Genomic DNA, 13,297 nt, shown 5'->3' with positions numbered 1-13,297 from the left:
AACAATGCAGCCAAACCCTTTAGCTATTCGTCGGGCTCAGTGCCTAGTGCATCTCCACCGCAGACAGAACCTGGATGACAAAAGAAGACTGTCGATCACTTTAAAGTGGAACTTTCAACTTTCCATCTATTGAATCTTCTGCCCTTGTTGTTGTTTTATCTTTGGATAGTAAAACATTTTTTTTCTGCCAGTAAATACCTTATACAACCCACTTCCTGTTTCTTGTCTGGTCATTTGCCTAGGCTTATGACATCATGCACACCCCTCTCGCTCACTCTCGTGAGAGTTTGCCAGGAAGGGAGGGGGGAATGAGTCATAAGAGGGCCACTGAGAGCTGTGGAGCTGGAGGTGTGCCTCTGTGTGTCTGTGTAAATCCAGGAAGTGAACAGGCAGGGGCTTCAGCTGCCCACAGTTAAAATGGTTGCAGCCAGACTCAGTGGAGGGAGATTTCTGCAGCATATTTGGCAGGTACAGAATCACAGTATACATAGCTCCCAACTGTCCCTGATTTCAAGGGACTGTCCCTGATTTGGAGCAATGTCCATCTGTCCCTCATTCCTCCTGATTTGTCCCTCATTTTGGTCTAATCCATATAGATGTATATAAAATGCACTATTTATCTTTCAAAAAAGTGTTTCCTGGTGCTAAAACTTGTATCTAATTTTTAATTGCTGCATTTGTAAATTTCAAAAGCCAATATAAAGTGGTATGGTAAAAAAAAAAAGCACTTGTGGGTTTACAATTTTTTTTGTATTTAAAGGGGGCATTGCAAGGGGTGTGTCCTATGCCTACATACTTTTGCTACTAGGTTCCATATCTTCCAATTTTTATTAGATGGGAATGAGGGACACCTATCAGCAAAAGTATGCAGGCATAGGACACACCCCTTGCCATGCCCCCTTTAAAGGAGAGCATACTAGCTCATTATGTATTACTTACCTCAGATCGAAGCCCCTGCAGCCCCATGCGCGCGGGAGTCGGTGGTAATGACACACGGACTGAAGCAACGGCACATAGGTGCGATTGCTTCAGTTTTCTCCAGTGCGCATGTGCCGATGACATCAGCACATGCAGGGGACAGGGATCCTAAATGGTTCAGGTTTAGGAGATATCCTGGGTAGCTATAGGTAAGCCTTATTTTAGGCTTACCTGTTGCATAAAGTGGTTGTAAAGGGTTTACAACCACTTTAATGAAATGGCAAAAATAACACAGTTCGGGATCGTAGTCAAAAAACTGAGGCCAGATGCCAAAGCGGGTAATCAGAGGAGCTGGGTCAGAAATCTAGAAGTCAGCGTAGTCAGGAGCAAAAATCAGGAACAGGAATCGCAAGGGAAGTCAGCAGGCCAAGTCATACACAGGAACACAGGCAGGAATGCGCTTGGAGTTAATAGACCACACAAGGGCAAGGAGGAAATTAGCTAAGCTGCTTAAATAGCAAAAAGGGGCTGGCTATGGGCTGGATTAATGAGGCAGGTTAATGGTAACCAGGTGAGTCACTGTGGTAAGAATGAGTGGCTGGTAAGCCACTGACAGCTAAGCAGCTTCAACTGAGCACTGAAAGAAAAGAGCTGCCCTTTAAGTACCAGGAGCCCAGCCCTGACAATAGGCTACACTCACACAGCCTCTGACCGCCCCTGGACACAGACAACGTGTGTCCAAGGTCAGAATTTCTGTAGAGTTCTGGCCAAGTGCGAACTGCCTGCAGCTAATCATCTAGTCTGTATGTGGCCGGCCATAGCACATCTATAGACTGGTAAGCTGCTGTATATTACATTTTTGTTCTTGGGCTGAGATACACTTACGAATCAAGCATAGACTAAATGAAATCTATCACCAGATGCCTCTAAGATCTCGTCAATTTCAATATTGTCCTGATCAGATTCAGCCAATAGCATATCAGCATGCGGCAATCTTCTATGTTACCGCTGCTTGTAACTCTCCAGGGAGAAGAGATATCCAAGGAAACGCTCGTTATGCACACAGCTATGGAAGCGCTTTTCACTTTCTTTCATCGTTCATATTTTTATTGTTGCTGACAAGGACATCTGCTTTTCAAGGACATCACCTCATTTGACAGGACAAAGAGTTACCCTTAGCTTCGTACACACAATAGGTTAACCAGAGGACAACGGTCTGATGGACCGTTTTCATCGGTCCAAACCGATCGTGTGTGGGGCCCATAGGTTATTTAACCTTCGGTTAAAAAAAAGCCAACTTGCTTTAAAATTTAACCGATGGATTGCTAACCGATAGGTCAAAACCAATCGTTAGTAGGCACAACCATCGGTTAAAAATCCACGCATGCTCAGAATCAAGTCGACGCTTGCTTGGAAGCATTGAACTTCGTTTTTTTCAGCACGTCGTTGTGTTTTACGTCACTGTTTTCTGACACGATCGTTTTTTTAACCGATGGTGTGAAGGCGCGACGGACCATCAGTCAGCTTCATCGGTTAACCTATGACAACGGTCCGTCGGTCCGTTCTCATAGGATGGACTGATCGTGTGTACGCGGCATTAGAGTATAGCGTGCATGAAGGCCGCCGTTGGGCTTAGTACACAAAACATGAAACAGGTTATTTCAAAGAGCAGCTCGCTGAATCTGCCAGTTTGGAAAAGCGAATCCTAACTGAAGAATTTTTAGCAAGAAATGTAATATTCAACACTTTATATGCTGGTATACTTGGACCTCAAAAGCAAGTCAACTGTGTCCTTTAGAGGTCTACGTTGGATGGATTTAAAAAGAAACTATAATGGTTTTGAACTAAAGACAACGGGCCAGATTCAGATAGGAGATACGACGGCGTATCTCCTGATATGCCGTCGTATCTCTGAGTGTGGGCCGTCGTATCTATGCTACTGATTCATAGAATCAGTTACGCATAGATATCCCTAAGATCCGACAGGTGTAAGTGACTTACACCGTCGGATCTTAGGCTGCAATTCCAGGCCGGCCGCTAGGTGGCGCTTCCGCGTATTTTACGCGTCAAATATGCTAATGAGCATTTACGCCGATTCAGAAACGAACGACCGCCCGGCGCTTTTTTTTTACGTTGTTTGCGTTCGGCTTTTTCCGGCGGAAAGTTACCCCTGCTATGGCAGGGGTAAGTGCGGCGTATCCTATGTTAAGTATGGCTGTCGTTCCCGCGCCGAGTTTTGAATTTTTTACGTCGTTTGCGTAAATCGTTCGCGAATACGGCCGGACGTAATTTACGTAAACGTCTAAACCAATGACGTCCTTGCGACGTCATTTGGAGCAATGCACGCTAGGAAAATTTCCGGACGGCGCATGCGCTGTTCGATTGGCGCGGGGACGCGCCTGATTTGAATAGTACACTCCTCCTAGCCGCGGAATTTGAATTCCGCCGGGGGATTTACGATACGCCGCTGCAAGTTTTGAGGTAAGTGCTTTCTGAATTAAGCACTCGCCTCAAAAACTTGCGGCGGCGGATCGTAAATCAGATAGGTTAGCAGATCTTTAGATCCGCGTAACCTATCTGAATCCGGCCCAACATTTCTCCTATTAATTTTATACTATCTATTAGACTGTGGGGGGTGGGGGTATGGTAGGAATAGTTGGTTGGTGTCAGTTGTAGTGCCCCATTGTTAGTGTTATTAGGAGGAATGGTGCTCATTCATTGGTGTCAGTGGGAGGACCTTTTTCCAATTGTTGGTGTCAATAGGAGGACACAAACCCAATTGTTGGTGTCAGTGGATGGAATAGTGCCCCATATGCCAAATGAGAGCAAGCAAAGGGCCACATCTGGCCCTGGGGCCACATACCACTAGGGTAGAGAAAAAAAAAGAAGCTAAGCGGAATTCTGATCTGTTAACATTGCATGACTGGCTCTCGTCTAGTCATGGAGCTCTCTCTGCTGCTCCACACTGCAGCCTGCATTTTATAAATGGGCCACGACAAAATGGAGTATAATGGAGTGTTATCCGCTCTCTGTTATATACAGTATACGCCCCTAAATTTCATGGTCTCCAGCAAGAGGTAGGATTTCACCTTTCACTTTGAAGAGCTTCCTGTTATCTCACCAGGACAGGTAATAAATGGAAGTCCCACCAATGGGAAAAAAACCTTACTTGGGTTCTAACCAATTTTGACCAAAGGTTTAAAAAAAGTTTTGGCATATCCAATCCAATAAACATTTTTTAAATACTTTGTTAACTGACGTTATTTTTTTTCACTAATTGTAAAAAAGTACAGTGCCTTGAAAAAGTATTCACACCCCTTGACATTTTCCAATTATTTTCACATTTTGTCCTCCAGAGTTACCATGGGCCTCTTGGCTGCTTCTCTGACTAATGCTCTTCTTGCCCGGCCTGTCAGTTTAGGTGGACGGCCATGTCTTGGTAGGTTTGCAGTTGTCTTTCCATTTTTGGATGATGGATTGAACAGTGCTCCGTGAGATGTTCAAAGCTTGGGATATTTTTTATAACCTTAGGCCTCTTTCACACTGGGCGGATCAGTAATGATCAGCAGTGCCCGAGGGCGCCATGCCACTAGGGGCCCCTATCAGGGATGCCAGGCTCAGTAAAACCAGGGACAGTATGTAAAAATCTGTGATTTTTTTACATCTGTCCCTGATATGTCCAAAACCGACATGCTTTTGATGTGAAAATCCCAAGATTTTAGCTGCCCCGCCTCTGCACTGCCTCCTCTGGCATGGTGGCCATCTGTAAGCCCGGGGGCCCCATAATCTTCTGTTGCCCGGGGGCCCCATGCATGAGTTGCCAGTCTGCCCCTGGGCAGCACCCCCCCCCCCGGTTCTCTGCTCCAGGAGGCCCATGCCTGAAGCTGTGAAAGGGGCCCCATAATTCCTGCGCATGTGGCTAGAGGTGGGGGGGGGTGCCAGAAAGCCTTGGAAATGCTTAGGGACAACTCGGCTGACCTCAGAAGCCCTCGGAAAGGCTTGGAAACACCCAGGAACTGAGTTTCCGAGTATTTCCAAGTATTTTCGAACGGCTCCGAACCGTTCCGAGTGTCACCGGCGCCCCTGCACATCAGGCCAAATGCGCACACCCCATTAGCTTGAATTCTGCTCGTATTGCGAGACAACACTCGCAAAACTAATCAGAATTTTTTTTTCAAAAAGTTGCTCGTCTTTCAAAATGCTTGTTAATTGCGGTTCCACTGTATTTATTTTGTAGTCCCCTGCATAAAAACAAAACAAAGCGGGGGAAAAAAAAAGGAAAATAATCAAAAAGCCTTAGGCCCCGTACACACGGCCGAGGAACTCGACGTGCCAAACACATCGAGTTCCTCGGCCAGTTCAGCCCTGAAGCCGCCGAGGAGCTCGGCGGGCCGAGAGCTCCCATAGAACAACGAGGAAATAGAGAACATGTTCTCTATTTCCTCGTCGAGCTCCTCGTCGGCTTCCTCTGCGAAATTGTACACACGGCCGGGTTTCTCGGCAGAATTCAGCCAGAAACTCGGTCGGAAGCTGAATTCTGCCGAGGAAACTGGTCGTGTGTACGGGGCTTAACACCTTCCCTAAAAGATGCATTCACATTGGCTGATGCAAAAGCAAAGCGCTGCAATGCTTGAAAAACAGCAACAACAAACACAGGCGTCGAATGTAGTGTAGTGCTCCAGATCTGTCAAAAAATGCTTCACAAACTCATGTTAGATGCAAGACACAAACAAATCCTTAACCACTTCAATACTAGGCTTTTTTTTTTTTCATTCAAGTTTAAGTTTATTTTCAGAAAAAAAAAATCAGTACAATGTAATGAACATCAATTAAAATTATTACATTGCGGCATACAGTCAAAAACAACAAGGTACATTTAGTTCATTTCCTGCCCTTCCATTCCACATTGAAACAAAGTACCATTAAAACGTAAAAGAAATTGTGAATAACAAAAAAGAATAAATATATTGAAGAAAACAAAATCCAACCCAATTGTCCTCCTCAACCTCCAGAGATACTATAATCCGTATAATCCAATCCAGACCCATGAAATTTAAAAAAATATAATAGATTGTTTGTTTAGATCTATAAGGAGGATAGATGCCTAGGGTAAACTCCACCCCCCAACACCCATATAGGGATCACTCTATGCCCTAAGAGGCAGAATAACCCCTATCATCCCCCCTCTCTTTTAATAGATAATAAGAATAACCCGATAACAAGAGGACAACTTCAAAACCATCCTTCATATAACATACCTAAGAGGGTTTAAGAAACCATTACAATTAGGTTCAATCAAACCATTTTAAAATAAAATGTAACATATGGGAAGAATAATAAAGAATATATATTATTCTTGTCAAAATAAAGGAAAAGAACAATATATGTATGCAAAACTTGTTCCTTTTTCATATAATAATAAAAAAAAAGAAACAACATAAACAAAATAATAAGAGAGAAAGAGAAATAATATTAGAGAAAAAAAGACAGCATAATAAAAGAAAGAAAGATAGAGAAAGAGAAAGGAGTTGGAGAAGAGATAAAAGAAGGACAAAGAGCCTACCTGTCAAAAGTGCACATCAGTCCAAAGCGAAAGCTAATACTAAATCCGCAAGGTATATGAGATTCCCATAAATTTCAACCAAGGCTCCCATATTTCATTGAACTGGGTAAGTTTATCCATCATGGAGCCAATTCTTTTTTCTTGTTCCATTATCCATGTGACTTTTCTTTTCATACTTAGTATAGAAACCGATGGTTTCTTCCAGGCAGCTGCTATAGTAATTCTAGCACCCGTCAGGATAAATAATATCAGTTTTCTGGTAACCTTTTGAACCTGAGGTATGAATCCATTGAGCAAAGCAATCGCCGGGGACTGATGTAAACTACAACCTGTGACCCGTCTAATAATATGGAATACCTTGTTCCAGTATCCACGTATCCTTGGACATTCCCACCATGTGTGTAGCATAGAGCCCACCCCATGGCATCCTCTAAAGCACAGAGGTGAGGAGGAGGGATAAATAGATGCCAATTTTAGAGGAACAAGATACCACCTGGTAAATATTTTCACATTTGCCTCCATAAGAGGCACACTCATAAAGCCTTTATTAGATCTAATAAAGTTTCCACACCAATCTTTCAAGTCCCATTCATCATGAAGTTCCCTCTCCCAAGCTAGCATATGAGGTAATTTATTATCATTTGTCGCAAGTGATTTATATATAACCGAAATAACTCCCCTTCTCTCCGAAGCTTGATCACATTTATGCTCATATGGAGATAGACATCCAGATACAATTTCGTCTGTCCAAAGTTTCTGAGCATAATCGTATATTTGAGAAAATCTCAATTTCTCAGAGGAAGGAAGATTAAAATTATCCACAAAATATTGTTCAGAAAGGGGACCTAAATGTGAAAGAAAACGCCCAATACGATACACCCCCTTGTCACGCCACCATTTAAATGATTCGATATCAACATTAGAGGTAAAGATCGGATCTTGAAAAATATCAGCCAAAGGTTGACCCTTCGAGATTATGGAAGGATTATTCCTAATTGAATCCCACTGAACTAAAGCCTGTGAAAGAGCCGGGGACAGAATAGAAGGTCTACGTTTGGGGATACACCACAATAAACTTTCTAACGAATACGCTGGGGATGCCTGTTCTTCTATATTAACCCATTCAGGACGATCCTTTTTGATGTATACGTCCGATAGTTGGGCCAATCTAGCAGCTTGGTAATACCACCACAAATTTGGAACTCCCAGACCCCCCTGTTCAGGGAGATTAAAAAGACAACGTGAAGAAACACGCGGACTCTTTTTGTTCCAGATAAATTTGGTAATTTTACCAATACTAGGCTTTTATACCCACCTCAATACCGGGCTTTTATACCCACCTCAATACAGGGCTTTTATACCCACCTCAATACAGGGCTTTTATACACACACCTCCATACCGGGCCTATTCTGGCACTTCTCTCCTACATGTACAAATCATCATTCTTTTGCTAGAAAATTACGCAGAACCCCCAAACATTATATAGGTTTTTTTTTAGCAGACACCCTAGGGAATTAAACGACGGTCATTGCAACATTTTATCTTGCACGGTATTTGCGCAATCATTTTTCAAACGCCTTTTTTTGGAAAAAAAATGGTTTCATGAATTAAAAAACAACAAAACAGTAAAGTTAGCCCAATTTTTTTGTAAATTATGAAAGATTATGTTACGCCGAGTAAATAGATACCTTAACATGTCACGCTTTAAAATTGCGCACACTCATGGAATGGCGCCAAACTTCGGTACTTAAAAATCTCCATAGGCGACACTTTGAAAATGTTTACAGGTTACCAGTTTAGATTTACAGAGGAGGTCTAGAATTGTTGCTGGCACTCTAACGCACCTGGCGATGCCTCACATATGTGAAGAATTAATTGAAGGGTTTCAAGGAAATAAAAAATACACAACATTTAAAATAGTATTTTAAATGTTGTGTATTTTTTATTTCCTTTTATGTATATTATGTGAATACATTTTTCTAAACTTATCCAATGTGAATCATTCTGGTTGAGTACAACCATTCTACCCATTACCGGTATAGTCCTCCCCGCCCACCTTTGTCTGTCGGTGTTTCAGGGTCTTTGGGGATTCCTTGAAACCCTTCAATTAATTCTTGAATACTAGGACGATGGTACACCCCCTATTCTTCTGTATCTTCTTAATTATTAGAGGTTAAATCTTACCTCACATATGTGGTTTGAACGGCGTTTACATATGTGGGCGGGACTTACGTGTGCGTTCGCTCCTGCGCGCGAGCTACCGGGGACAGGGGCGTTTTAATATTTTTTTTTATTATTATTATTTTTTTTACTTATTTATTTATTTATTTTTTACACTTTTTGTTTTTTTTAACAATTTTTATTCCTATTACAAGGAATGTAAACATCCCTTGTAATAGGAAATGTGTGTGACAGGTCCTCTTCATGGAGAGATGCGGGGTCAATAAGACCTCCACATCTCTCCTCCGGGCTGGAAAGCATCAGATCGTGAAAAAAAATTCACCGATCTCATGCTCAGTATTGCTTACTAGCCGCAATCGCGGCTTTGTTTACTTCCGGGTACCCGGGCGTGACGTCATCACATCGCGCCTGGGCCTCCGACGGTCATAGAGATGACTGGTGACCATCTGGTCACCAGTCATCTCTATGCTTCCTAGCCTGTGCCGGACGATTCTTTCTCCGGGCTCCTGATGGCACGGGAGAGCCCGGAGAAGCACCGGACGGTGGCGGGAGGGGGGGATGAAAGAGAGAGAGAGAGGAAGGGGAGAAAGAGGTAGGGGGAGAGAGAGAAAGGGGGTCAAGAGAGAGGGGGGTCCCCATACTACACCAAAAGGTTCTCCCCAACCCCCCCCCCCCCCCCAAAAAAAATCATACGCTTTGGGGGTGACTGGCACCTGGACTTTTATTTAATTTAATTATTCCACAGTTGTCAAGGACAACAATACCTACAACAAGGACTAATACAACGATTCCTTATTGACTGTGTAGATCCATCTGGGTTATTTTCATCTCTTCAGAACTCCATTTTACAACTTCACCCGTGAAATCGCATCAATTTTCAAACTCCAACATATAATAAGTCAATAATACATGGTATATGACCACGTGTGACACGGCAACCCAAAGGTTCTTCCATGCCGGACACATCTCCATGGAAACGCGTGATATAATCCTGGTGGCTCTAGAAACATGTTGTCTCCACGGAAACCGTCCTTTACCAGAATTGAAGTAAACTCCACAAGAAATAAGAAAAGATGATATCCTATGTTGAGGAAGGTGAAGTGACCTGGCAGGAGGCCGACAATATCTTGGAGGAAAACATTTGATTATTTCTAAAGGTTGATATAAATGCTGAGGCCTAGGCGAAAATAGGAGGGAAAAATGTATTTAGGGCAAAACCAAACCGTTCAAACATTTAAAACTGTGGAAGGGAAAAAAGGAAAAAAAAAAAATATATATATATATATGGGAGTGATGTTATAATTATCAACCAGCTGCTGCACTTGCAGGGCTCTGAGAAAAGTGGCAGGGTCTGCATCCCCTTGATTTCCCTTTTGGAGTATCTCAACAAAAAAAATTACTTTTTTGTTGCAGGGGATGCCCAAAATCTGACTTGTATCTTAGTGTAGACTTCTGGGAAAATCAGTGAGCCAATCACACAAGCAGTAAAATGACATTTTTAGGGGGCGTGCTATACACCATCTGTACACCAGGTGGCCATATTGCATTTGACAGAAAATTACAGAGCTGCAGATTGAAAAGAAAAGGTGATTTTTTTTTATAACATTCAATTACAGTATGACTTGTGTCGCAATTGTATACGCTATAGTATTATTAAAATTGTCTATTTTTCCCACGAAAGTGGAGTTACCCTTTAACAGCTTTGTCTATACATACAGTTGTGCTTATAAGTTTACATACCCTGGCAGGATTTATGATTTCTTGACCATTTTTCAGAGAATATGAATGATAACACAAAAACTTTCTTTCACTCGTGGTTAGGTGTTTGGCTGAAGCCATTTATTATCAATCAACCGTGTTTACTCTTTTTAAATCATAATGACAACAGAAACTACCCAAATGACCCTGATGAAAAGTTTACATACCCTGGAATGTTTGGCCCTGGCACACACAGGTTAAAATGGTAATTAAAGGTTAATTTCTCACATTTGTGGCTTTTTAAAGCGGAGTTCCACCCAAACACTTTTTGGAGCCCTCCCCTCCTCCAGTGTCACATTCGGCACCTTTCAGGGGGAAGGGGGGTCTAAGACAGGTATTTGCACCCACTTCCAGGAATACTCTCGTGCGGAAGCCCCGCCCCTGCCCACACCCCCTGCTGTCTTCTGGGAAACAGGAGAGAGCGGGGACCAGTGACGGCGCGCCCCACGCTACTCGCGCATGCACAACGCTTCACTTCCTGATTCCCCCACTGAGGATGGCGGCGGGTGCAGCCAAGGGATGAGCAATTGCTCGTCCCTCGGCTGCCGACATCACGGGCGCGCTGGACAGGTAAGTGTCCATAAGTCAGCAGCTGCAGTATTTGTAGCTGCTGGCCTTCAAAAAAAAAATTTGGCAGAACCTCTGCTTTAAATCACAATTAGTGTCTGTGTATAACTAGTGGTTAAAAAGCCACAAATGTGGGGAATTAACCTTTAATTGCCATTTTAACCTGTGTGTGCCACCTTCTGTGTCTGTACCAAGGCCAAACATTCCAGGGTATGTAAACTTTTGATCAGGGCCATTTGGGTAGTGTATGTTGCCATTATGTATAAAAAGAGTAAACACAGTTGATTGATAATAAATGGCTTCAGCCAAACACTAACCATCAGTGAAAGAAAAGTTGTTGTGTTATCATTTATATATTCTCTGAAAAATGGCCAAGAAATCATAAATCCTGCCAGGGTATGTAAACTTATGAGCATGGCTGTAAATACAATTGGTGTGTCCGGTGTGCGGCTGACCTTGTCTCTTCTCCTGCAGGGCCTGTGTGATCCTGGGGGTCATCTTCCTGCTCTCATCGCTCTGTATTGTGATAAAAGCCATTCATGACCTTTCCATCCGGGTCATTCCAGAAGTGGTAAGTACATCTAATGGTGCGGGAGAAAACATGTCTGCTTCTGTTACAGCCAATAATGTGCCCACCTGGAACCGAAGAGGAGTGGTGACTGCAACACCAAGAATATGCACTTTAACAGTAATACTGGATTGGTCAGAAAAGGGGGTCCCCCCCCCCCATCAACATGCTAATGACATTTTAACCGCTTGCCGACCGCCCACCGCCGTTTCACGGCGGCAGGTCGGCTCCCCTGCGCGAGAGCACGTAATATAATGTTGGCTCTCGCGCAGGCCACTAGGGGCGCGTGCGCACGCCCCCCGCTCACCCCCGACTCCTGTGCGCGTGCCCGGCGGGCGCGATCGCCGCCGGGCACACGCGATCGCTCGTTACAGAGCGAGGACCGGGAGCCGTGTGTGTAAACACACAGCTCCCGGTCCTGTCAGGGAGAGAAATGCCTGATTGTCTGTTCATACAATGTATGAACAGGAGATCAGTCATTTCCCCTAGTGAGGCCACCCCCCCTACAGTTAGAACACACCCAGGGAACATACTTAACCCCTTCCCCGCCCCCTAGTGTTAACCCCTTCACTGCCAGTGGCATTTTTATAGTAATCAATGCATTTTTATAGTACTGATAGCTATAAAAATGCCAATGGTCCCAAAAATGTGTCAAAAGTGTCCGAAGTGTCCGCCATAATGTCGCAGTACCGAAAAGAAAAATCGCTGATCGCCGACATTACTAGAAAAAAAAAATATTAATAAAAATGCCATAAAAATACCCCCTATTTTGTAAACGCTATAACTTTTGCGCAAACTGATCAATAAACACTTATTGCAATTTTTTTTACGAAAAATAAATATGTGAAGAATACGTATCGGCCTAAACTGAGGGAAAAAAATGTTTTTTTATATATATATTTGGGGGATATTTATTATAGCAAAAAGAAAAAAATATTGGTCTGGATTCACGTAGATCGGTGCATTGTTACGGCGGCGTAGCGTATCTTAAGTCAGAGAGGCAAGTGCTGTATTCACAAAGCACTTGCCTCCTAACTTACGGCGGCGTAGCGTTAATGGGGCCGGCATAAGCGCGCCTAATTCAAATGAGGATGAGGGGGGCGTTTTATATGTAAATGATTGGTGACCCGACGTGATTCACGTTTTTCATGTGCCGTCCGTGGAATATCCCAGTGTGCATTGCTCCAAAGTACGCCGCAAGGACGTATTGGTTTCGACGTGAACGTAAATTACGTCCAGCCCCATTCACGGACGACTTACGCAAACAACGCGAAATTTTCAAATTTTGATGCGGGAACGACGGCCATACTTAACATTGGCTACGCCACCTAGGGGGCAGCTTTATATTTCCGCGGCGTATCTCTTACGGAAACTGCGTATCTTTACTGCGACGGGCAAGCGTACGTTTGTCAATCGGCGTATCTAGTAATTTACATATTCTACGCCGAAATCAGCGGAAGCGCCACCTAGCAGCGAGCGGAAAAATTGCACCCTAAGATACGACGGCGCAGGCCGTCGTATCTTAGCTAGGTTTAAGTGTATCTCAGTTTGAGAATACACTTAAACTTACGACGGGCTTAGATTCCGAGTTACGTCGGCGTATCTACTGATACGCCGGCGTAACTCTTTGTGAATCCAGCCCATTCATTTTTTTCAAAATTGTGGCTCTATTTTTGTTTATAGCGCAAAAACTAAAAACTGTAGAGGTAATCAAATACCACCAAAAGAATTCTCTATTTGT

At 43.4% G+C, this 13,297-nt stretch overlaps 1 protein-coding gene across 1 annotated transcript in view; it reads left to right on the top strand.

Moving 5' to 3' along the window:
- Positions 1–13,297, top strand: part of TMEM163 (transmembrane protein 163) — a 180,967-nt gene that overhangs the window by 133,614 nt on the left and 34,056 nt on the right. The window contains exon 5 of the mRNA XM_040358089.1: positions 11,463–11,559. Within this exon, the coding sequence (XP_040214023.1) occupies positions 11,463–11,559 (97 nt within the window). The remainder of the gene's footprint in view (positions 1–11,462; positions 11,560–13,297) is intronic.

The sequence above is a fragment of the Rana temporaria genome, chromosome 6 (genome assembly GCF_905171775.1).
Source record: "Rana temporaria chromosome 6, aRanTem1.1, whole genome shotgun sequence".
In the NCBI taxonomy this organism is placed as follows: Eukaryota; Metazoa; Chordata; class Amphibia; order Anura; family Ranidae; genus Rana; species Rana temporaria.
The sequence above is the reverse complement of the archived record's forward strand: the minus strand, read 5'-3'. Positions and strand labels throughout refer to the sequence as shown.